A 26,100-nucleotide genomic window follows, 5' to 3' on the forward strand; every position below is an offset into this window, starting at 1 on the left:
ACAAATCAAAGCTGCATAAAGCAGAAAGGCCTAAAAAACAAAACCAGACTAAAAAGAGAAAAATGCAAAAAGGAAAAAACCTTATGCCTATCCAAACCTAAATCAGAGTCATTGCCTTGACAAGCTAGTGTCGACGCCTAACACCTTTCTGGTGTACATCGCCACTCATCAACTAGTATATGGCTACAATCGTGGGCAGAACATGTAAGAGCACTTATTCGAAGCAGAAAAACAAAATAGGGTTTTGCCACTCCCCCAAAGTCCATATCAGGCCCAATCTAACAAAGAAAGGAGATAAGAGATTGGGCTCTCCTAGCTAGACCACAAAACAGCAGCCCCAGCCTAGGTAAAGGCCCAATTACCCTGGCCCGCCTCCCCAAATCGGTCTGCACCAAGCCTTCGAGGGAGCAACCTCCCCTCATCGATCAGGTGTTCGGCTGCGATGCTCCACCATTGCCATGGTCAAGGGAAGACCTGGCTCAGAAGTTGCACCCGCTGCCTACACCGCCGCAACAGATATCAATCAAATCGCCGCCTCCAAGCTCAGAAAAAACCCCTGCCACAGATGTTGCACACTCTGCCTACGCCACTGCTGTGAACCTCCAACGACACAAAATAGGCACGAAAGAGTCCCTTGCATACCTGAGCCTGCACCCTCAACCGCCTGAACCGAAACCGTTGCGGATTAGAGCCCTTTGATAGGAGCATAATGTGCGATATTTATATTAATATTTCCTTGCATTTTGTCAAGCTATTTCTCTTAATAGAAAGTATTAATGTTTGTTTTATTGTTTTAGGATTCTTGTGGAGTAAAGGAGAAAAGACGCATGAAAGGTGAAATCAGGAAATCTGCCTGTGCAGATCAGTCAATTTCGACAGAGCACAGAGAGCAGCTTAGAACGAACCAGATAATAATCTTTTTATTGTTGAAAAGCCTCGGATGTCTAGTTTCCACATCTTTTTACGGTTCGTCGATATCATTTTTCTAGAAGAAGTTATGACCGATTTAGTACAGGAAGGTCAACCTGCGCGTGAATCTGGTTTTTGACCAGAATTTATATTTACATGAAGATTCTAGAGTCTATGACGTCCAAAGACTTCCCCAATCATACTTAGATACGAATTGGAGATGATAACTCAATCTTGATGACATGGAATTATTTTATTGGCTTGAAAGTAATTAAATTGTGCATCAATCGAAGGAAACCTCAAGCAAATTAGAAGCAGAGTTGAATAAGGAAACTAGGGTTGTGTATCTCCTATATAAAGAGCCTCTGCAACACAATGAGAAGAACCGCACCCTTCACCTTCTCTTCTGTCTCTCTTTCTTATTCATCCGCCCACCATCTGTTTCTTTTTCTCTATTTTTATTATACTATGACAATGTATAACTAAATTACTTTTGTTAGGGGCGAGGTTTGAAGCCCAAAGACATGGTTTTGATATTGTTTTGATTCTTAGTTTTGAAACTACTTTGTTGTGAATTCGTTTATTTGGTTTTGGTTTACAGATAACTCTTGCATGTTTATGTTTTATGAGCACATAAAATATTATGATCATGTGAGTAGGGCTAGAAATAGGTATTTTAATCTCTTAAACGGTTAATAATGCTTATTTCAATGGTAGTAAAACCTATAGGACAATAGGTCAAACCAAATAAAAAGGATTGCATGCTAGGTAGGCGTTCCACACTAGTTTTGCATACTTGTTTCTTCAAACTTCCACATGTGATTAATGCTTAGAATAAATTGTTGATAGGATAGCGTTCTATACCTTGATTGTTTATTCTAAAGGCTTAGTAATGGTGCGTTCATCTTGCTTAAGTAATCTAGGGAAGTAATAAGAACTTATGCAGTGCGTTCACGGTTTGTTTTTGATTGAAACCTTTTCATGACTTGGTAATTGAAACTAGGATAACAAATTTGTCTTGAGCATGTTTTGGTGGTGGATTTCCGAATCTCTAACATCTTCATTCATATCATTGTAAATCCCGCATTGTTTTTATGTTTTACTTTAATTTTCTGTGTTACAAAACCTAAAACCCCCCTTGTTACGATTTTCATGTTCACTCATTCTTTCATTATTTTTGTACATACTTATATTCATACATTGATTCTTTATGTAATTACTTGTGTACTCTCAATCCCCAGCTTGAACGATCCCTACTTATTCTATACTAACAACTACAATTTTGCAGAGTTAAGTTGAGCGTCTATTTTTGGCGTATCAATTTTTGAAAACTCATCATCAACTTCTGTACCAAAGTCAACGAAAACCACATCTACTACACAATCATATGCTTTATATATATCGAAATTAACCAAAGAATTATTTGAACATCATCTCAATATTGTGATCCTCTTTTATCCAAAATTTCAGAGATATAAGTTCATCCTAGACAGTTGAAAGGCAACCAAAGACTCGAAAAACAAAACGAAAATTGAAAGACAAGAACTAAAGACGCCAAAAGAAAGAAAATAACTAACGAAATTTTTTTGAATTTTTGAAATTTTTCGATTTTTTTTCTTCTGTATTTTCAATAAGACTCAATTTTTGACAAATCTCTTTCCCCACACTTGAATCATACATTGCCCTTAATGTATGGCAATTTAAATCAAACAATGCATAATAGAAGCGTAAAGAAAGGACATCAATAGATTAAAAAGAAGAAAAGTGAAAAGGTGTATAGAAAATCTCCCCCTTGTAGACCTCCCATGCTCACGACCTTTGAAGATGACAACAAAGACACCAACCTCAAAACCATAAGGCCTTGACTTCCTAAATGTTTGAACCCAAAATAACATTTTTTCCAATAAAGGGGACTCGAAGAAAACCGGGCCAATATCAGTAGCCCAAGTTATATATTTTCGACAAGTTCGGAATATATCGTTTGGAGGATAAATAAGGCATACTTAGAGATCAAGCAATCCTGAGGCGAATCGTGATATTCATGGATTTACTAGTAATTATCAAGAGATTTGATAATTAATAGTGGTTTACTTGGCTACGAAGATGGAAAGATCTTTGCATTAAAGATGGCATCGTGGTTGTATTTGGCTAGGATTCTAATGGACATATTTGGCAAAAGATCAACAAGATCATGGCTTTAATCAATTAAGGAAAGAGGAGGACGTGATGCATGCATGGCACAAGAATCAAGGCTACACATACATATATATTGCAATTAAGGCATAACCATGCTTGATGGCAATCAACAGAAGATTTGTATACAGGTTAATTATGCAAGCTGCATGCATGAGTACGTGGGCTATATATATATATATATATATATATATATGGGTGGTTGGATGTACGACATATAGAAGGATGTAGTCGCCCTTGATTACAAATAAACAAGCATCCTTTATAATTGCATTCCGCGACCTACGGGATCCCCGCGACGAGTGCTCGCGAAGACATATATCTTACGTGCATATCCTACTGCTCGCATCTAGAGATTACATCCAGGACTCTAAGAGGCAATTAATCTTTGCCTACATTCTAGCTACGACAGAGGATAATTATTAATTATCGCTTACGATAGATATCAAAACTATTAAGAGTTTTGATTTGATTCAAGGCCAATAACTGTGGCCTAAAATATAATATTTTATTCCTATTAGGAAGGAGAATCTACGAGTAGCCTATATATAGAGGCTAAAGCAGAACAACAAAGGACCTCTATCATATCAATCAATCCTAGCGATTACAAAGCCTCCCCGGAGCAAACCTTCAACCTTGTTGAAACCCGGCGACCGTACTTCCAGTCCCAGTCTCCCCAGGAGCAGACTGCGAGCGCAACCGCCACCGTTACTTCCAGCGAAGCAAGGGTAACGCCCTCGCAACCCAGCGAAGCTAAAGATACGCTTTAGCAAACCCCGTGCTTTTTCAAGATTTCCCAGTGATTGCTCTGCTCAACCTACAACGTTGAGTATCGATTTTGGTGACCGAAGAGATCACACCCAAAGTCCTTATCCGTAAGGCAAAAGTCCTTTTCCGAAAGGCTAGAGAAGAACCCTGTGACGAGGTTGGTGCTCTCCTCGTCCACAGCGCTTGAAGAAGAAGTCAGGTCAAGGGACTACCCCAACGACTGCACCCCGCGGTGCTGGCACGTCTGCGCCATCACTCGCTCAAAAGAGACAGTTTGCAAGCCAACTGGTTTTGGAGCCAAACACTAACATAAGCTCCAGGCTAAATTGACTCCAAGGAAGAAGTTGTTGAGAGCAAAAAAGAAAGAAATCATCTTTTTGCATCTTTTGAAACCACAATTTTGTGTCGTCAGCCCATGTTTCAAGCCTCATTACTTTTTGATGCAGCGTCGGATGACTGAGATACCACCTAGAGGTGAAAGTTAACGTTGCTCGCTTTCTGTGCATATGTGAAACACCTTCTAACTCCAAGCGGTGTGAAAGTTATAGCCCTGCAAAGTTAGAGAAAAAGCAGGAAATTGGACAGAAAATCTGCCAGAATGACCTTTACCCACATAGCCCTTATCGCCTCAACTTTTCTGTCGAGCAATCGATCTAGAACAACGGCGCCGATGAACGAACAAGACTGAACCGCCTCCCCGTGTCCTCGCTGTCACTGCTTGGTCCGGGGACCGTGAGATCGCCGCCGCTAGCAAACGAAACCCTAGGTCTCGTTATCGAGGTCGCTCTGTATTGCTCGGAGGCCTCCAAAGATTTTTATTTTTTATTTTTTGGTTATCTTCAAGGGGGAAGATTCGAATTTAATACCTAATCAAGTAAACTATAAACGACCTGTAGTTACACTTCACATATTTACTGTCGTTTATTTAAACCCATGCTTCCATTCTTACACATGACAACTAGACCTAGTCAATCTTCCAGTTGGTACGTTCCTTATTGAATATGTAATCAAGATTTAGGCTCACAAAAATGTTAGTACTATGTAAGTGAAAATACTAGGAAGAACGTGAATCTGGGTGACAGAGATTGATAGGCACGTTTCAATCCTTACTGGGCAGAAATCAAAAATCAAACAGAACACAGGATTTTGGTTACGCATTGAAAACCTCAAATATGAAATTAAAAACATTGCAGGGCTCTTACTCTTGAGAATCTAAAATAAAATCAATTTACTTATGATGAAGGATATGTTTCTTTACAAACACAAGTAGCACTGGCTCGGCTACAATCACTAGACTTAATTAATGAGATGTTTGTCTTCAACCTTGAATGCCTTCTTCACTTGAACGATATGCAACTATCGCTTTTCTTGCAACACCAGCTTCTCTACTGATCTCGAGAGAATCAATGCATATGTATGAATGATTGGTGAGACACTTCTACATGGAACAAGTGTCTCAAGACTCCTATGCAATTCTTTCTAAGCAACACAAGAAGAACAATAATTCTTGCGTCTCAAAAGCAGTCCCCAAATAAACGCACGTTTCTAAATATATGGAGGACAAAAAGCAAATCCTCAATCACAAAGATTTACCCTAATTGGACTCCTAATAGGAAAAGACTTTTAATAAAAGATTTCCAATTTAAATAAACAAATCCTAAAATGACTAGGACTTCAATGGCACGATTTCACCAGTTAGAAAATATCTTTGAAAAAATAATATTTGAAAACCAAAAGATACTTTCCAAAAACAAACTCCCTAAAACGTAGGACTGACTCGAGGATTGCAACACATGTTGCAATCCCAGTGTATATGCATGAGATGCATTTACCTGGAATTTTCTACGAGATCAAAGTTAAAGTCTTCCTTTCCAGATTCCAATGATAGAAAGTTTCACTTGCTTTTGTATGGGAATGCCAACACATAAAATGTACAAACTTTTGTACTTACAGTAAGAGAACGTCATGCAATTAAAATTATAGATCCATTACAAACTAGTAATTATTCATATATATGTTCATGGTTCCATTACAAACTTTAATCAGCTTACTCAACTTCCATAGTAACTGACATTCATAATAGAAACCATCATATTTAGGAGTTCACAGATCCACATCTCTTCCTTATCTGGCCTTTTTTCCCAGTCAATACTCCCACATTACCAAGCTTCACCATAGATGCAGCAAAATCCTGAGAGAAAAGAAATGGGTTCCCGCTATAGGAATTAACCATTGCAGCAGTGTTTGGATCCTTCACTAATGCCTGATCAGATTCTAAAAGACCTGCGTTGTTAACAAGGTTTGTGTAATATACATTGTCAAATCTGTAAGTACTGGAATCAAGAGGAGCTAGATTGCTGTTTGCAGCGTCTTTATTTGGACACATGCTTTGCAAGTTTGTAAGGACTGAAGAATCAAGCGTGGGGTCAGGGTTGCCGGAGCCGTCAAAGTTGAAGAGTCTCCTCTTGAAGGTGAAGCACTGAGCAAAACCTAAGGTGTGTCCACCTGCAACAAACAAAAGTAAGAAACACATTCTGGTCTACAATGTTAGGAACTTCACCTTTCAGGTTTTAACACTTTTACTAATCTTTTTGGTGGTGATCTCGTGCTTATGCTCAAAATGCCATCATTTTGGGATGAGCGTTCTATATTAGGGAATAGGGATTTATTTTGGAAACAACTGAATGAAATTCTAAAACAACATAGTTTTAGACATATGCACTCGAAGAGAGTTGAAAACAAGAACCTGAGAGGACTACAACATCTTTGATGTCAAGACCCTTTGATGTGAACTTGGCAGTGATTTTCTGTAAAGACTCAATAGGTGATGGTATTTGATCAATAGCTGCCTTCTCACTCGCAGTTGTCCCGTCTCTTCGGCCCAATGGAACATTCCAATTAGGCCCTCCTGACTAAACCAGAAGAAAATGAAAACAGATTAAGACTAGGACGACTACAAACAGAAATTACCGTGTTCATGACTTGCTAAAAGTAGATACAGATAAGTTGAGCGCACCAGAACAACTGCTTCTCTTGCTGCAAGAGTCAAAATATCAGCACAAGAAACAGTTGATGGGCAAAATCTCTCTAAGTCTGTTTTAATGTTGTCGATGACTTCAAACCCTCGAAGTGAATTGCGATTTGGTGGAGCATTCTTCTCGCCCCTGAAGTCTTCTGTGTCATCAAGAAGCACTGAGCCTTCACACCCCTAACAAAAGGAAAGTCCATAATTGATATTGTAAGTTTGTAACACCTAATAATATCACCAGACTTCCTACGAATTCTTTTCAACAAAAAAATAAATAAGAAAGAAGCACAAACTCAAACTCACACTCACGGTATTGTTAATATCGCTAAAAAGGATATTTGAGTTCTAAATTTCTTACATATCATGACTAATATGCCCAATTTCTTCTCCATTACTTTTAAAAAGTAAGGCTGAAGTTCTAACATATAGGCATATAGCTCTGCTTTCATGTTAAACAATTATTGAACCCTAAAAGCTTAAGTTGTTCGTGCAAACAGACCAACAATAATGCATCTATATAAAGCTAATAATACTCAGAAACTTGAATGGGAAACGAGGATCTCTATAGTTTGCCAACGATGCTAGGAACCTAAGATAGTGTGTTTGCTTTTAAAACAAAGAATTATAACTAAAGGCCTCAAATGATGAATATTATACGTGGTATGAAATCTATGCTACTTGTTTCTCTTTTCCTTTATCAGAAACTCCTCTTAATTAATGATGTATCAAATGATCATTAGGCGCACCCAATGCATATCTAAGCATCTTTTGTCATGCATAGCACAAATTTAATTACCATTTAGATGTACCATATAGACAGAAAGGTTTGTTATGAATCCTGGTTCATAATTTAGGGTATGAACAGCAGAAATGTGCCAATATATCTGTTTTGCCAGGTTTTTTTCAGCAACAACTTAAACCACTAGAGAGTAAGGTAAAAAATCTACTAGTCAACAGTCTAGTGTTCACTATTAGTTATTTTAACTTCAAACATCCTAACCTAGCTATTTGTTCTGAAATAATTTTGGAAGTTAGCTAGAGATTTTGATGCAAAGGAAACAAATATGTGGAACAGGTATAAGAAACTACACGCACATCAACAATACAGTCGTGAAAATGCATCCGAAGAAGAGATGCAGCCATCCTGGTGTCATTCTTGAGAGCGGCCCAGACATTGTACTTAACAATCATCGGCAAGTGGGAGCAGGTTCTGTCGTAGAAAGTGTAATCAAGCTGCTGGCCATAAGGAAAGGGACACCTCTCGCTATGAACATAGGGAGACAAAAACAAGAATAAACAGAATGCAAGAGTGAAGTAGGAGATCATTTTGCGAGTCATAGCTTATGATCAATGTCAAAACTTGCTGACAATTCTGGTTAAGCAATTCTGATTTTGTGGTTATTTATAGTCAAAAACAATGGAAAACCAAAGTGCATTCATTGGTTAAACTCAGAGTGGTAATGCCACTATGGTTGTAAAAACTTAATGGTCATCTGATATGCCATTAAATTAATGTATTGGAGTGATTGTTTGAGGTGATAATTAGCATCCATGATATGGGTCCATTTACTATTTTATTACTTCATTTTTCCATGCTAACAAAGCGAAGTTCCATATATAGCATTCAACTGCTCTCTTCTTTTTTAAGTAGATGAAGTTAGCAATGTCTAGTAGGCCAACTTAACAGATGATGTAACAACATCAAGAAAATAGCCAAAAACTCAATACTGGTGTATGAAAATAATAAATCTGTTCATTGTTGCAATAACACAATGACAATTATTCCTATTCATGAACTATCAGAATCAGAAAATCATGTTCTTTTTATCCCTGATCTATATATATATATTTTTTTTTCAAGAACCATTACCAGCATATATACTCAGTGCTTTTTGTTCTCTGATTGACATCTGAAGCTGCACGGGTTGAAATTCTAGTATGTTGAGGTGAGATTAAGTTATCCAATGGTCGATGCATGTGCTAAAAGAAAATTCTAAAACCTGACTAGGATCTCATATCAAAGATTCATGGGAAGATATTATACGAGCTAGACTAATTAGTCAATGTGAAAAGATAAGGCATGAACCGTAAATGCCTAATGTTTGTCATTTAATATCAGTGGAAGTACAAGTGTCACTGAGATGAAGGCTCACCAAAGATATTTTATCTAGCACCTTGCATTATATACAACTGCAATTGCACTTTCTCATAGTTGCTATTTAAAAAAGAACTATTCTTATCGCATTATTACCAGGTTTACTGCATTCTCTGTTGTTTAATGCTCTCCTTTTACCAGTATGGAAAGAGACCTTAATGATAGGTTCAAGATCTTCCTTTGATGGGTTTAAAGTTGAAACCCAATTAGCTAATCATCATGATAGGTTCAAGATCAATCCTAAGAGAGAATCTGTATTGCTAACTATAAAACTTGTGAAGTGTGGTAATTAATAATATGTATATATGAGCAAGAACATTTTCGATGACCTTAAGAAAGAAAGGTACCAGCAAATATACACAAAGATTACACAGAACAACAACCTGTGTTACAAACACAACAGACGTCATTCTGCTTTAGCTGTAACTTTAATGAACTCTATAACCACATTGGCAAAAGATAACAAGCAGAAGATGAAAAGGGTACAAAGATAAGTTATGAACAATAAACAACTGATTAATCATACGAGACAATGGAGTTTACAAAATTGGAATTTAAAGAGACCAAGTCCGAATGCCTTGGATGATAATGGGAAATCATGCATTGCATTTTGCGCCGCCCCCGGCCAGTTGATAAAGGATGCTCACATCAGAATCAACAACTGAGGGAGGGGGAATCCCACATGCTCAAATCCCATGACTAGTTTAAGTTGTAAACAACAGCTGTAATTGGGCAGTTGCTAGTTTGTGGCGGATTCCATTAACCAAAAACTTGATTCATCTATAAAATATAAGATCAGTGTACATCTATCATGAAAGAATTTCAAAGGTGTTTCTCTTTGTTCCAACTTAATAGTAATAATAAGATATTTCTATCAATTACAAGCTTACAACCAAAGCATATAGAAACAAGCAGAGGGCTGCTGGCTTTTAAAAAGGGATTTCCGGGTAACAAAAATTTACAAAGAAATAGGAAATATTGTCAACTTGGCCTATTAGCTCAGCTGGTTAGAGCGTCGTGCTAATAACGCGAAGGTCGCAGGTTCGAGACCTGCATGGGCCATTAACTTTTTTCATTATAATTTTTATTTGACATCTCACTAAAAGAAAAGAAAAGAAAAGAAAAAAAAAAGTAAAAATCCTTTTTCTCTGACTAAAGAAGAAATTTCTTTTTACAGTTACCTTATTACATTATAGTTGCTTGCGTTCTGGTACTGGTTAATTTAAAAAAACAAGAACAATATGGTCCTTTGTTCTTTTAGTTTGCTTGGTTTCTCCTTAGATAATACTATGAGAGACATTCTGTAGAATTTAGATGGGATATGTACAAGTGAGCTATTCTTTGTATTGATCATGATGTAGCTCCTCTTTTGTGTAGAATTTAGACGCTCCAAACCTTTTTTGAGCAGCTAAGAATCATGCATTTCGATAAGTAAAGAAAATGGATTTAGCAGCAAGCAATCATAGTATGCAGAGAGAGAGGTAGATCAGAACAAAAATAGATTGCATAAGAGTTAAATTAAAGTTTTAGCAAATTCCTTCTCGTGCTCTCAACGTATATAGAATTGAAATAAATTTGTAAACACTTATACGCAGAGAGAGAGAGAGAGAGAGAGAGATGTACCACCAAATCCATTATTATTCAAATAGAATTGTACAAAAAGAATTGAGTTCCCATGAAAAATGCAAAGTAGCTCTATAAAAGATGAGAAACAAAAAATGGTGAGCTATTCCCACACTTTACCACATATCATACATCACCGAATAAACCAACAAAATCAGCAACACCAGGTATAATCCATTACACATTTAATGGCCGCTTAATCCACTTCCCCTTTTTCCAAGACTTGCAGGGAAGACAGAGCCAGACATGTACTAGTAACTAAGTAGATCAGAACAAAAATGAGCCACCATCCATCACTCTTAAGGCGAACTGGTGGTTCTTAATGGCTTGCCTCTTCCCATGGTGAAACCCCTAGTCCCGTCCGGCATCCTCGGGCCCTTTGTATTTGGTTTGGCAGAGGCTTCACACTGTATGGCGCAGCCTGATTGCGGAGATGGAGCAATCAGGCCACGTCCACTCTGGCTTGCACCACGCCCCCGGGCCTTCCCACGTCCCCATGCCCATCCTTTCTTGGATCCCATTGAATTTTCTTCAGCCTACCAAGATAGAGATGTGGTCAACAAGGTGGTTACTCGTTAGTGACAAGTGTACATGTAATGTGACTCATTTTAAACAGATACACATCTTCCTAATTGCAAATGGTAAAACTATTCAGAGTCCAACTCAGGAACTATGTGCTATAGAAGATAGTAGTATAGTGATATAATGACAGGAGAGTATCATTGGTTATCCAATCAAAGACTTACATTCATACTATCAATAACCAGATCAATGTGGCTTGGCTGAGAACTATCTTCTGCAGATTCATAGTGTGGTGTGTCATCATCCTCTAAAATATCGAATTCAGACTTTCTGTTCTTCAAAACGGATTTTGGCTGAAGATATGGTAGAGTTAGAAGAAATGAGGCTTTGTCAAATAAGCGCAGGACGATACATGCCAAGAAGTTTCAAGGAAACAAATGCTTTGATATTTCATTGAGACATACCGAGCGTCTGACCAAAGTCCTTACTCGGAGTCCTTTTCTCCAGTTCCTCTCATCACTCAACTTATCAACCTGATGCATAAACAACATTATGAAAAAAAGGGTGTAACACTGAATTTGCAATACCATTCAACGTACCGCTTTATCTGCTATGTCTGTTGTCTCGTACTCCACCAGCGCATGGAGCTTCATCAAAGCGAAGAATATTCAAGATTAAAACAAAACTGATAGGGAATAAATTTAAATTATATCACTATTATTATAAAAGAATTTCAGTTTAATCTTATACCTTGTTGCTAATAATGAAATCACCTTTGGACCGGGAAGAATTGGATTCGTGGGGATGGCATATTCGGATAGTTTTCACACTGTTGTTGACAGCAATTGCATATGATAAATATGCGGTGATCATGATTCTCGTACAACATAAGATGATCAACACAAAAGGAAAGGAAAAGGAAATGCAGATAACATATCGTACCTCCCAACCACACTAAATATCTTCTCTAGGTTTTGATGAGAGTGATCTTCTGGCAAGTTCTCTGCCACAACAGTACGAGACTGCAAAAAAGAAAAAAGTAAACACTCTGAATCTTCCAATAGAACCATAAAAAAAAAAAAATTAGATCCATATAGTTTAGGAAGCATCTGTTTTACCTGCAATTCTTCTTTGTCTTTTTCAGTGAAAGGGTGCTTACGTTTAACCTTCTTTCCATCGTCACTTACAACCTAATTTCATGATTTTATGAACACAGGTGAGAGCTTGTAGTTCACATAATACTCTCATAACAAATGTAAAAGAAAAGACCAGATCATTCAATCATACAACTTACAAGCTTTGAAGAGGACCGGAGTGCTTGTGCAAGCATATGGTTGTTACTAATAAGTGACTTCATCTTTTTCGTAGAAGCAACAACAGATATCGGAACTGACACAAATCCAAAATCATGTATGACAGAAAATGGCATATATAAGAAAAAAAAAATCTGCACTAGACTATTCCAGAATTCTTACCATATCCTTCAGGATCTTTACTCATGTGTTTTGCTAATGATTCATTTGCTAATAGACTCATGTCACTGAACTGGTACTCCACCTGTTTTACACAAAAATGGTCCTTAGATTCATTCGGTGGCGCTCTCCTACTCCAAATATCAATTTCTTGATGAGTATAGACCTCAGTAAGGATGAAATTCAATCCACATGCTAATTGCTTTGATATCTCATGCATGTTTCCAGAATTAAAATGAAAGAGAATTGTTGAAAGCTTCTAGAGAGATTATGCTGTTTTAGACATTTTCAGCAGTGTTTCCTTATGGGACATCTAATCACATCAAACAGAAGCTCCCTGAGCAGCCTTGGAATGGTTTCTTAACCTGGATAAGATCTATACTAAACGAAGATCCTATTCATGATTCTTGAACTTAATTTAGAAGCCGGGATCAAGTATTCGAGATTCGAATCCCAAGACCTCAGAACCAGAGATGGTACTATATACATCATTAGACCTCAAAACCGACCGAGTAGCAAATGCACCAACAATAAGTTCATCCAATTGCATGTGTCACAGACCGATGCTGAATGTAATCTGCTTTCTACAATACCAAATCTATAACAAAAGGCAAATCAAACAACAATAGTATTTACAAAGAAAGCATATATTGAACAAGATGACATGAAAACCATATATAAATCCAAGAAAGATGAAAGCCTTGAGCAGAACATATAAATCATAAAATGATATAATGCAAAAGCCTAAAAGACAGGATGAACGATCAGAGCACACCCACCTGTTTGATGATTTTCTGCTGAAGCTCATCGGGTAGTACATTCTTGGATCGATTGGTTATAGGAATATTGGGATTGGAGATCAAATAAGGAGGTATTTCTTGGTCCCCAATATAAAACCAATCCGGGGAAGCAGTGTCACCAAGAAAGTGAAAGCAGGGATAGAAATAACCCGAAATCGGCATTTGGGTATGCGATCTGGGAACAAATTCAGGTGCCTGAGCATTGAATTTGAAGGAAGTAGTGTTCCCTGTATCTTTCACTTCCATGTCAGAGGATTCTTGGGGTTTCTCCACAGGTTTTACCTGTGCCATTTTTGCTCCTCTTGGTGTTTTCTTTCTTATACCACTCTCTTCTCTCTGTTTCCTATCTGATTTTAGTGATTAGTTTGTTGTGTGTAAATGTTTTTCGTGTGTCTGTGATGTTCATGATATTCGAGTTTAGTAACAGAAATTTGATATTCATGCCTTGTTTGGCGCCCAAATATTGGGCATCCGTATTTCAATGTGGATTTGTGGGGGATTGATTTCTTACACATGACCGTTGCTCGTGCGTTTGACTGGTTTCTGAGGTTGGCCTTGCCACCAAGTGTCACCTTCATAAAACTCTCTCTTAACAAATCTTGTAAAGTTGGCCATTCAATTAGGTTACATTTTTCATGACAAATATTTGCTCCACAGAGCTATGAATGAAAAGGAAAGGGTCAAAGGTACATAAGCTCAAAGCGAGAAAGCGAGATTTACAAAGAAAATACACATCAATTTTTGTTTGGGTTGGCCATAGACTTTTTTTTTTTTTGACTTTGTCAAGGGGAACCCAAAGGCTTCCTAGGCCCAAGATAAACCCCTTCGGCGCATGTGAAATGCTCCAACTGTGCATTGCAGCACAGTGCCTCGCCACTTTGACAGGTTCGGGGTTCGAACTTGGTTGGCCATAGACTTAGGCGGACTAGCCATAGGCCTCAGATTATCAATATACTCAACTGTCACTAATATTTAAATTCAACAGTAAAGAATCATGACACTATTAAATAATTTCTACTGTCTTATTCATTTTCTGCCATTGAATTTAAATCTAACAATAGTTGAGCACAATTGTGTAAGTTAAATATGTGAGTTTGACTCATATTTTTGATAGAGATATATAAATAAACACCGGTAAAAAAAAAAAAAAAAAAAAAAAAAGCCTTTTACTAAAAAAAACATGCCTAAATTTTTGCCTCAAAAAAGCCATCTTTATCACGCAAGGGTCTGCAATCGTGAGGCCAGGAAATCTATCTATGCTGAGGGTTCACCAAGAGGTCGAAATGTGGCAAGGAGTTAAATCGCTCGAGTTTCGATCTCAGGCTAATCTCAAGGACAGGCGTATGGACTTGGGCTTTTGGGCTTTGGTTCTGATGCTATTAGCATGCCCATATGAGTTGCTTGGTTTTGGACTTGTGTATTTGGAACCCTATTCCACTTCCCTCTGCTGCTGGGATTGGAGTATGTTGTTGATATTCCATTACCTTGTAAGGATATGTTTGTGACAGACTCATCTCATTTTGCTAGTTTTTTTTTATTTGAGGTATCCAGGCGAACAACTAGGTTGTGGTCTTTTCTTTTTAGTCGCTTGATTCTGAATAAGTGAGCTTATTGGTCTTAATGATTGGTATTTAACTATTTATCAAATTTCTAGCGTACTTGGTCATTAGAGATATATGATATGAGTCTAGAAATTGATATATGTACCATTTTGATTTTGATAATCAATGAATAATATCTGTCAAGTAATCCTAGTCCGGATTGTGCATTTTCATCAAAAGACTCTTTTCTTGTTTTTTTTTTGGGGGGGGGGGGGGGGGGGCTATATAACCTATATTGATGTGGTGCTTGAGATGATTGGCTCGGTGGACTTGCTCTTAGTTGTTAAATCCTAGGTTGAGTTATATTTTGATGCGATTGAGTGACATTATTATCTTGATCTTTATATTTCTAGAGTGTCAACTTTTGTAAATACCATTTCATGTGAATGTACTTGAAAGGTCGAGAACTTTATTGTTTCCTCAGTGCATATGAAATGCTCTAATTATGCAGCACATTACCTAGTTATTTTGACAATTTCATTAGTCGTATAGGGGCGTTTCCTATCAGGTTGCTTAACCACTAGCCACTTGCATTAATTGGGCAAAGTTGATTTTAAAAAGCCCGAAATTATGGAAACACTGAGCAATCACAAGTTGCCATATCTACCAAACCTGTAATGGTAACACAAATCTTGTCAACAACAAAATCAAAATCAAACAGCGTTTGTTGTGGATGCCTTCCAACTCATGGAATCTCAGATAGAATTTATGACCATATTAAAGATCTTGGAAATAGGTTGTTGTTGGCCTTAAATTTCCAATTACCACTAACTGTAATTGACCTAGTGATTGCATTTTCCATTCCAATAATTCCAAATCATACCATTCCTATCAGAAGGGATCATTATCCATGCCTGTTCTATGAAGGAATCTTTAATATGAATACTGTTGTTGTGGGGCAAGTGCTTGATTATATGTTACTTGTGCTGCCATGTGATCATGTCAAATGTGCTTAGCTGCTCCATATTATTCTAATCTCTATTCCACCAATAAAAGAAGAGAATACCCATTAAATTTGACAACCGTTTTTGGCGAGAGGTTAAGTTAAATGAGAAGTTCCATCATTTTCACTCAGTTGTGCCACCAAACAAAATTTATACCATCCACAGAATGGGGTCATCAATATGGGCTCCCTCTTTATGTTCTTGTCTACAAGATTCCCTCTATTATTTTGCTTCTGAGAGTGACTGTTTTGTCACGCACCCATATAAACATACCAACTGATTGTGTTTTTTTAGTGGGATATGACTGGTTTAGGTAAAAAGATAACAGAATCAGCTGCATTCGGATGGGAAGTTGTTTGGAGCTAAATGAAAAACTTGACTAATAATCATGAAAAAATTGAAATCTCATTTTACCGACCAAAAATAATAATAATCATGAAAACAGTAGTTAATTTTCTATACTGATATTGAATTTACAGTTTGAGCATTTTGAGTTTGAAACTTGATGATCATAGCTTTTGAAATAGTTCTTGAATACTTGTTCTTGTCATGCTTGTTTGAGTAATAGCAATGAGATTTTACAAAATGATGCTAATAGCATACTCTTAGCTTCCATCATTCAAAAGGGGTAAAAGAAACAGAATTGGTGGAAAAAAGGAAACAAAATTACTGAAAAAGGAATGGCTAGGTGTAGGTTTATTTGAGTTCATCAAAATCTCCTTCTGCAATTTGAGCCTTTTATCATTTCTGTTACCATTTACGTATTTGCGATTAGGACAAAGGTCATAATCATCTTTTGGTTAGATTTGTTCCTTTACCCTAATAACAGCTAAAAGTCTCTAATTGAGAACCCATACTTGGATTCCTTTAGGTTGCCTGAATTTGGGAGAATAATGTCAACTTATTCCTTGTCTCTTGCTTTTTATTAAATAAGAAACCATCATTGGACAAGATGGAAGATGATCACAAGAAGATAAGCATGATACTATATTTTCTCTCTAAAAGAAGTCCAGATCTTATTCTTTCATGTTGTACAATACAACTAAAACACTGCCAATGTGCCTTTCCACCAATTTACACATTGACATTTTTAATTTGGGTGTCTTAAGCCAAAACATTAAAATATTTAATAATTGCTATTTCAAGCATGTTTCTCCTGGTCCAAGCAATTACAATTTTTTTTTTTTTCACAAAATCCTGTTCAAATATGCATTCTTAATTCAATATCAGAACCCAATGAATTGACTTCAATTGCAGTACAACATTTGAATCTGCCAAAGGATCTCAAATGGTTCCAAGTTTAGGATCTAAATCACATTGTTCCAAAAGAAATAATAGTGATCAAGAAATAGTTTTTTTTTTAAATAAAAAAAAAACACCAGTACAAACTAAAGAAAGAAACTCCTAGGCAACCTGAGCTAAATATATTGAACTAAAAACATTGAGAGCTGAAAGAGGTTAATAGTGATTCAACATGTGGTCTGAAATTAAGGAACGACCGAGCTTTGCCAACCTGCGAAATTAGCTTCTCTATAATGTGAGTGAATGAGATCTCTTCAAAAGAGGTCGAGAGTCATTTGATGTCTTCAAATAATCTTCTTCACCCTTTGAGAGGTTGAGTAAGAACCATTAATGCAGTTTTTTGAAGCCATTTTGAAAACACCATTTCTTAATCAACTTTGTGGGGATGAGCCTCCCAACTTGACTTGTTGGAGAGGAAATATCTCACATTAAAAAAAGTGACAAATAAAATATAACTTATAAGTGGGTGGATCTCACCCAATTGTACCTAGGTCTTTTGTGATTAAAACCCAACACCTAACAGGTGGTTAAGTTGGGACAATATCAGTACAATGGTGGGCCACGGGCCACGCTTGTCGCTGTTTAACATGGTATCAGAGCGAGTCTCTCTCCAATTGCGTCTCCAATTGTCATAGACCCGAATTTGGGTTCCTTATATTGCCATCGGAAAATTCCGATTGGATTGTTACCAAGTGTCCAATGTGGGCTTTGGATTGTTATATTGGCCAAGTCTCCAATATGAGACTTGTGTCCCAATTTCCAATGTGGAAATTGGATTGTTAATTAATTTCACGTGAAGACCTAGAGCTAGGTTGCACGTGAGGGGGCGTGTTGGAGATGAAATATCCCACATTAGAAAAGTGACAAATAAAATATAACTTATAAGTCGGTGGATCTCACCCAATTGTACTGAGGCCTTTTGTGATTAAAACCCAACACCTAACAGGTGGTGGTTAAGTTGGGACAATATCGGTACAATGGTGGGCCACGGGCCACGCTTGTCGCTGTTTAACATGACTGGGTTCCAAACCCCTTTTCAAAAAAAAAAATGGGTTTCAATTTAGAATTTTTGGCAACTTTGATGCCAGAGAAGACATTTGACAGCAGATGGAACTCATTGGGCAATCAGGAAAGTCTTAATTTTGAATGTTGAATTAATGTTAACTATGGTTTTTTTTTGTCAAAATAAGATCATATTTTCTTCATTCCTCTCAAGAAAATTATACAAATGAGCTTTAGAAGGTAAAGAGGGATGATCAGGCTGCAGGGTCAGTTTTCAATAGAATGCAAAGAAAATGGATCCCCAAGGGGTCCATTTAGATCAAAGATGAGATCATGATTGAATTGTTCCACCTGAAATTCTACAGAGGGCTTGAAATCCCCAAAACAAAGAAACTGCATGGAAACTATGAACTTGCAGGAAAAATTGCTTTTGTTCCTTCCTTGGACATCAAAACCCATAATAAAGAAATTCCATGGAAACTATGAACTTGATGTAGAAATAGCCTTGTTTCTTCCATGGACTTCAAAACTCGAAGCATGATTGACTTGTTCCACCTGAATGCTTAAAAGCCTATCCAAGAGACCTCCAATAGACTTCAGATCTCAAACAAATAGACTCCATGAAAACTATATGTTGAGATGTAGGAAAAATGGCATTGTTTCTTCCTTGACATGAGGATCGGTGAAACAACTCTTATACCAATTTTTCAAGAGACAATAAAACTCATATTCAAGACGCTAGGGAAGGAAAACTAATCCTGCAAAATTTGATAGCCGATGTTTCAGTCTCTCTCAACATCCTTCCCCTTTTATGTATAATGAATTATTTTCTCTTTATATTCATTAGCTCCCTCCCATGTATAATTTATATCTGCAAAATTGATGGTGGATAAACTCTATACATCATTTTTTCCAGGTTTGTGGATGTGACCTTTCCAGCTATAACTTTCAGATTTTGCATCATCATCATCATCACTGTCTTCTTCATCATTACCACCATTTTCAGCTAACTGGAGAGGGCCTTGGGGTGAGCCAGACTGAGAACTATTAGCCTTTGAAGAATCATCATATTGATCTTGGGACATCCACAAATCCCCCAAAACAACTACAGACTGATTGGCAGGGGCAGACTTGGCAGCTGGAACTCTTCTTGTATGAAGTCGGTATTTCTGCATTGACAAGAAAATTCGCTCAGTTTTCAACACTATATTCAATGTCAAAAACTGATTATAGTCTTTGAAAGTTCCATCTATCATTCAAAAGAATGAATATTTGTTAATGTGGTTCCTCAAGAATCCAAGATTTGCTACTTTGAAAGTTTTTTCATGATATCAAACAGAACCAAGAGAAAGGAAAATATGAAACCAACCTGCAAGTGACTCTTCACTTCATCATTCGTCAGGCCATCAACCTGCATAAGTTCTCTAATTTGTTTCGGAGTGGCAACTGCAAAAAATCCAAAAACACTTCAAGTTAGATACTACTCTTGATGAGGGGAGTACAGAGGGTATAACAACCCACCAGAATAATGCAGGCAGGGAGACAGTAAAATTGTTATGGGGCTAGCAAATCAATGAATACAAGTTTATTTGATCTTTCACAGATTCATACTAATATCTTCATACCAAAAGACCTATATGGATGACTAGCACAAAAACATTTAACACAATAACCTCAAGTTCAATCATGGAAAAATTAAGTAGCCATAGAAGGAAGAATACAGTAACTCAAATGACAAACTTGCACCTTGTGCATTCAACCATTCAGAAAACCACAGTTCCATATAATTCTTAAGAATCCAATCCATGAACACTAAACAAATAAGCAAACAACACAAAATTGGAAACTCCTCCAATTTAAGTATCTAGAATCTAGAATCCTCAATCACAAAAATCAGACATTTATTCTTAATTACATAAACACTTGAATTAGAGTCTCACTAACCTTGTGAACCTCCAAGTTGCTGCAAAGCATTGACAAACCTCCGATGCAACTCCGGCGACCAGCACCTTCTCTGTTTCCGGGAAGTTGGCTGCTGTGGCGAAATCCTCATATGGGATTGAACATTGGCAGCAGAGAAGGAGACTGCCCTTCCACAAGTGGATCTTGAACCACTAGAAGCTGATTCTTCCTTTGGATTCTTGATTCCGGGAGTGAGCAAAGACAACCCATGAACTGCCAAATCCTCTTTATCTTCCTTCCTCACAGCTGTGACAGAAAAAGCAGGGTATGCCTTGAATGGCACGAATGCTCTTCCACCATTCCTATCTCTACATGTCTGAAATGGATCCTCATTTGCTATCCCATTTCTGGCATCATTTCTCTGCCATAGTTTATATATACAAGAGGAACTCATTAGATATTTATTACCAGATTGTCTGATTAAGAAACGAAGTTCAATCATCCATTTAGTTATGTTCACCTTAGAATCAATTTCAGAACCTTGCTTTCGATCACAAGGGAAATCACTAGTTGGATGATGATAATTATCAGTGTTCCAAAGCTGAACAGAGCTCATCCAATTCTTCTTATCCCTAGAGTCTTTTTCTTTCTTATGGTTATTGGGTTCTCCGGTGTTTTTATCACAATCTTTCTTCAATGGTATGAATTCTTCCAACACTGGTTGAACATTTGGCTTCGCACATTGCATTGCATCTTCCTTCAGAGCTTGAATTGCTGCAATCAATACGTAAAGAAAACCCAGAAGAAAAAAAAGTCAGAATTAAGCAAAACCCCATTCATCAATATCATCAAAACCAAAAACCCATCTCCACAATAGAATTGATTATCATTTTCACTAAACACCCATCAAACAAAAACCAAAACCCATCTCCAAAATCAATACTTTTCTGCGTTTAGAAAAGAAAAAAATGGGTTGGAATGCAAAAAACGAAAACCAACCATCATTCAAGAGAAACATGCAAAGAGGAAGCTCGCGCTTGAAGGCGTCGATCTTCCTCATCTCCTCCTCCAATCGCTTGACGAAATCGTCAAGCTTTGAGTGCCTCTCGGTCACATTTCCGATCAAAGAAACCTCCTTGAGGAAATCAGTGATCGTCTTCGGAACGAAAGAGGGTCTAAAATCCAAGCTCAGTTCAGGAGGAACCGAACCCATCTTCACAAATTTAGAGACAAGAGAGATTTAGATCCTTTCTGATATTGGGTTTCTGATATCTCTTCTTCTCTATACGTTTTTGCTCGCTCTGGGTTTGTGTGTGTGATTTAACCAGAGAGAAACTGAGAGGTGAAAAACGAGAATCAGAAATAGAGAGGGTCTATTTATATAGAAGAGATTGAGGGTTATAGACAGTGAGTTGGGTATTTGGGAAATCTTTTTTCCTCTAAAAAAAAAAAAAAGATGGAAATGAAAATTTAGGCCAGAAGAGAAAAGGAGGAGGAAGAAGAAGAAGAAGAAGAAGAAGAAGAAGGTTCTATTGAGGGAGAGAAAGCGTCGGCCATTTTTTTCTGATTTAAAAAATTCTGATTCGCCGTGGCGTCGCGTATTTGATCGAGTTATTATCTTCTATCTAAAATAGTAAATCATAAATACTCGTATCTAAAATTTTGCAACAGAATCTACAAAACCAAATAACATAGTACATGGGGGTTTTGGTGGTAAAGGATGAGAAAAGTAATTTTCTTTTGTTGTGAAATAGGACCAATTTGAGTAATTTAAGTTGCTTTGATTTCGTAGGTATTTTATTGGATTTTTTCAGATTCTTTCATTTAATATATCAGATTATAGTGAATCTAATAGCCTCTGCAGGGATTCAATCACCCAATATAAAGCTGTCATATGTTATGAAACATAATTACAGTTAATCATGATATTTTATTAAAAAATTATAAAAATTTATATTAAATTAATTCTATATGACGTGGCAAGTTTTAATAAGATGGTAATATCACCACAAACTCAAATAAATGTGGTGAGCAAATTTGAATCCCTTTTGCAGACTCAAATAAATGTTTTTTTTTAATTAGACACACATTGTATCTTTTCTTGGTTATGGGATTGATTTATCTTTATATGATTTCTAGAAATAACAAACAATATGCGGGACTTTAATGCTATTGAATACATATATTCATGACAGTGATTACAAATATAGCTTATCAATGCTTTGCGATGGTGAAGCTTGAGGTTATGGGTAATTAGACTGAATCAAAATTTTGATCCTGATCGACAATTCATCGAGATTTTGGTGAGAGAATATGGACTCGATTGTATCATAATTCTGGTCGAGTTCGGAATGCCACGAGCCACCACTAAGATTGATCAGATTGTAGTCAAATTTTTTTTAGGACTAAATTCAGTTTGCCTCCTTTAACTTTGGGGAAAACATCAGTTTGGTCCCTGAACTTTTTTTTTAATCATGATGGTCCCTGCACTTCTAATTTTCATCACCCGCATCCAAATCTCAAAATTCTCTCCGATCATGACGTCACTTGCTGAGTTGGCCCCGACATGGGGCCCCACTTTTCAGTTTTTCAGCCTCAGCTTAGATGAAATGTCGAAATTACCCTTATTACCCTATACTATTTTCCTCGTCTCTCTTCTTCTTCTTCTTCTTCTTCTTCTTCTTCTTCTCACCTCGCCGTCTCCAACCGTTCGCAAAGCTCACAGTCCCCGTCGCCATCCCACTTGGCCTCCGCCTCCGCTACCTCCTCGATCCATAAGCGCAAGCTCGTATCTAAGGACCACTCGCCTCCCTTCCCTCCCTCATCCTTCTCCACTGACATGCGCGACGGCGCTTTGACCTCCAGCGACGACCTCGAAAGCATCTCAGCACGCGGTGGCGGCGACGATTCTGACTCATACAATCTATACCTAAACTTCAAGTTCGAGTTTGTCTTCAGTGGAGATGACGCGGCGGAGACGACATGGAGGAGGTGGGTTCCGGCGAGCTGGGCATGGGCCAAGCCCTGTTCGGTGAGCAGGATTTTGTTGTCCAGGGTGGTGGTGTATGCAGCCATGGTTGTAAAGCACAAGAAGACAAAGATGAAGATGATGAAGATGAAGGTCTCATATTCATACTTGTCTTCCTCTCCGCCACTCTCAGATTCGAGTAGCCCCAATCCTCCCACCGACGGGATACCGGCCTCAAAAATCCCAAAAACTCCCTCAATCAATTTTCCAAGGTAACCCATTTCTAAAGCTTTGATCTTTCTCTTCTGGGTTTCTTTCATTTTGGCTAAAGTTTCAATCTTTGGTTCTGGGCTTTTTATTTTTTGTGGAGATTTGCTCAGCTATGGAATCTGGGTTCTGGACTTTTGTGGACATGGCTAGTGGCCGAGTTGAGTTGCCAGCATGTACATGTACAACGCGTTGCTTCTTGGAGGAAGAGGAGAAATCTGGTTTTAATGGTAAAGGCGAATTGAATTCTGGTTTTGATGATTTGGGTGGCGAAGGGAAAGTGAAATCTAGTTTTGATGGTTTGGGTGGTGGGGTGATGCCTCTGGAGAGTACATAGAGTGGGTTTGGGGAGATTGGGAGATGAGGGAGAGAAGAGAGAGTGTCTAGTCGGAGACTGATTTTGATGGTGAAGAGGATTGAGATTTGAGAGCGAGAAGTGACGTAGGAGAGGAGGGTTGGGTTGCGCTCATGGTGGCGGTTGACTGGTTGAGCGGAGCTGCGAAGGGATTTGTGTTACCCCAAAGGGGGTTGTGGGATGTAGCAGAGGAGGAGAGAGGAGAGGATCAGAGGAGGGTAATTTTGACATTTCATCTAAACTGAGGTTGAAAAACTGAAAAGTGGGGCCCCATGTCGGGGCCAACTCAGCAAGTGACATTATGATCGGAGAGAATTTTGAGATTTGGATGCGGGTGATGAAAATTAGAAGTGCAGGCATCATGATTAAAAACAAATATCAGGGACCAAACTGATGGTTGCCCTAAAGTTAGAGGGGGCAAACTAAATTTAGTCCTTTTTTTTAATAACTAAAAAGTGCTCTTAATGTATTCATCCGTCTATTCATGTTAATGCAAGTGCACGTCAGTCCCCTAAATCTCCTCCCTTATTGAAGGGCTTGAATGTGAGCTGACACTGCACCAGAATAGTTAGCAAGATTTTTCACCTACTTGACTAAGATCCACTGCCTTAGCATCAACCAAAGATGCAAGGTGCATGTCAAATATGTCGTCATCACCTCAATGATAGCTAATGGTAAACGATGTTAGTTTCATAAGAAAATCCTAACTCTATCCCTACGGAGAAGGAGAAAGCTACGACACAAAAATATTCTCAAATGTAATTTCTTTTACATGATAAAATCTAATACAAGTTTTTTTTCATCTACTTAGTTAATTTTTACTCAGTTATACTCAATTACCCCTAAATTTGTATCCAACGATGGAGTATAGTGAGCCAGTTGGAATGAATTCATTTACCTCATTATTTTCCACCAATGGATTTAAATCCAAAGGCTGTTGAGCACAACTTACTAAGTATGAGAATGAGATTGTGGTTGACGTTATCACAATATCCTTCGGATTGATTCAAATGGTGAAAAGTTGGCTAAATTTAGAATTAGTCAGATGTTCAGGTTTCTTCACTATAACAAACTTTCTATAAACACAATATTGTTATATATCATGATCTCAAATTAATTTGAAACTATTTTAAAGAAATAGACCCATGAATTTCAACAAAAGTGAGTTACACATAATGACTCATCTAAAGGCCCGATAAAAAGAATCACTACCTAGGGAAAAAAAAAAAAAAAAAAAAAGAGAGCCAAAAAAAAAAAACTGAACATGCAATAATGTTTTTCTGGTCAGTACTTGACTAAGAAAGTTATGCTCAATCACCACTAGAAAAAATTATTTTTACGTTGAATAATTTTGTTTTTCACTGTTGGATTTACATCCAAGAGTGATTGAGTATAATTTATTTAGTTAGTTTTCCATCGTTTTTAGTTGACATTTAGTTGATGCCTCAATGATTTAGTAAATGTTTTATAAGTACGCAATCCTGTATATGTTTTGGAAAGTAAAAGATGAGGGTAGACTCATTATGCATGTGAATAATCCGAGAGTGAAAGGCCAGCTAATTATAACCACCTTAGGCTATTTGATACCCTAAACAACCAGTGAGAGGCATACGGGTTTGTGAGCACCAGTGCATCACCGAAATGAATCATATTACCATGAGCTTGGTTTGGACACTTCTGCTGACTATGACGTTTGATAGATAATAATAAGCAGAGCCCATAATAAAACCGCAAGAGTCACATATGAAATTGTGATTTAAGGGCCATAACCTAGATCCTTTATCAAACTTGTTGAAGTGAACCCCGCCACAGCAAGGTAAAAATTTCTGTTTCGATGGAAAATTGGGTGTTGATGGAATTTGTGATATATTTCAGTCAATATTGATACTCAAAAACTAATTTTAAAGATATTTTAGATATCGCACAATTATCAGTAAGGTCAAATTTCAACAAAAAATTTAATTTTTTAAAGGAACTTAAATCCTTAACCGTAGTGCCTTAGCCACCAAGATCGTGGAGGAGTTGAGGAAGCAAATCAAGGTAACTTCCACCCGCAAAAATGTAGAGAAAGTGCAAGAGGCTTGACGCTATGGAAACCTATCAGACGCCTAGGTTTTCTTTTTTTTTTTCATTGGTAAACATTGTTGTTTGAATGCATCAACGCCGTCTAGATATTAGCAGGGAAGTGTGTTTGAAAAATTAAAATATATGTGCTGATTCTTGTGTTGCATCCATTTGATTAATGCATAAAAAAAATCCAATGTAATTATTAGAGGTTCTTGGCAAAGA

General features: G+C 37.4%; 3 protein-coding genes and 1 non-coding gene across 5 annotated transcripts; 1 reads left to right on the forward strand and 3 right to left on the reverse strand.

Moving 5' to 3' along the window:
• Positions 1-5,829: 5,829 nt before the first annotated feature.
• On the reverse strand, positions 5,830-8,256 carry LOC133741016 (peroxidase 10-like). The gene is made up of 4 exons (XM_062168947.1): positions 7,994-8,256; positions 6,887-7,078; positions 6,617-6,782; positions 5,830-6,375 (listed from the first exon to the last, which is right to left on the reverse strand). Exons 1-4 carry the CDS (start codon positions 8,234-8,236, stop codon positions 5,966-5,968), a joined length of 1,011 nt encoding a protein of 336 aa, XP_062024931.1. The 5' UTR covers positions 8,237-8,256; the 3' UTR covers positions 5,830-5,965.
• A 1,785-nt stretch (positions 8,257-10,041) lies between these two features.
• TRNAI-AAU (transfer RNA isoleucine (anticodon AAU)) lies at positions 10,042-10,115 on the forward strand. The gene has a single exon. It is a non-coding gene; the product is annotated as a tRNA-Ile (tRNA).
• A 572-nt stretch (positions 10,116-10,687) lies between these two features.
• LOC133739502 (la-related protein 6C) lies at positions 10,688-13,907 on the reverse strand. 2 transcript variants are annotated; one of them, XM_062167282.1, is made up of 10 exons: positions 13,450-13,902; positions 12,674-12,755; positions 12,493-12,587; positions 12,317-12,388; positions 12,141-12,220; positions 11,949-12,027; positions 11,798-11,845; positions 11,663-11,731; positions 11,423-11,551; positions 10,688-11,212 (listed from the first exon to the last, which is right to left on the reverse strand). In XM_062167282.1, the coding sequence occupies exons 1-10, from the start codon at positions 13,759-13,761 to the stop codon at positions 10,976-10,978; spliced, it is 1,203 nt and encodes a 400-aa protein (XP_062023266.1). In that variant the 5' UTR covers positions 13,762-13,902; the 3' UTR covers positions 10,688-10,975. The 2 variants fall into 2 exon arrangements, with proteins under 2 accessions (XP_062023266.1, XP_062023265.1); XM_062167281.1 differs by having other exon boundaries at positions 12,141-12,388; positions 13,450-13,907.
• A 4,644-nt stretch (positions 13,908-18,551) lies between these two features.
• LOC133738826 (transcription factor HHO1-like) lies at positions 18,552-21,775 on the reverse strand. Its single transcript, XM_062166480.1, has 5 exons — positions 21,221-21,775; positions 20,742-20,995; positions 20,264-20,642; positions 19,689-19,765; positions 18,552-19,488 (listed from the first exon to the last, which is right to left on the reverse strand). Exons 1-5 carry the CDS (start codon positions 21,432-21,434, stop codon positions 19,216-19,218), a joined length of 1,197 nt encoding a protein of 398 aa, XP_062022464.1. The 5' UTR covers positions 21,435-21,775; the 3' UTR covers positions 18,552-19,215.
• Between the last annotated feature and the right edge of the window lie 4,325 nt (positions 21,776-26,100).

The sequence above is a fragment of the Rosa rugosa genome, chromosome 3, assembly GCF_958449725.1.
Source record: "Rosa rugosa chromosome 3, drRosRugo1.1, whole genome shotgun sequence".
NCBI lineage: Eukaryota > Viridiplantae > Streptophyta > Magnoliopsida > Rosales > Rosaceae > Rosa > Rosa rugosa.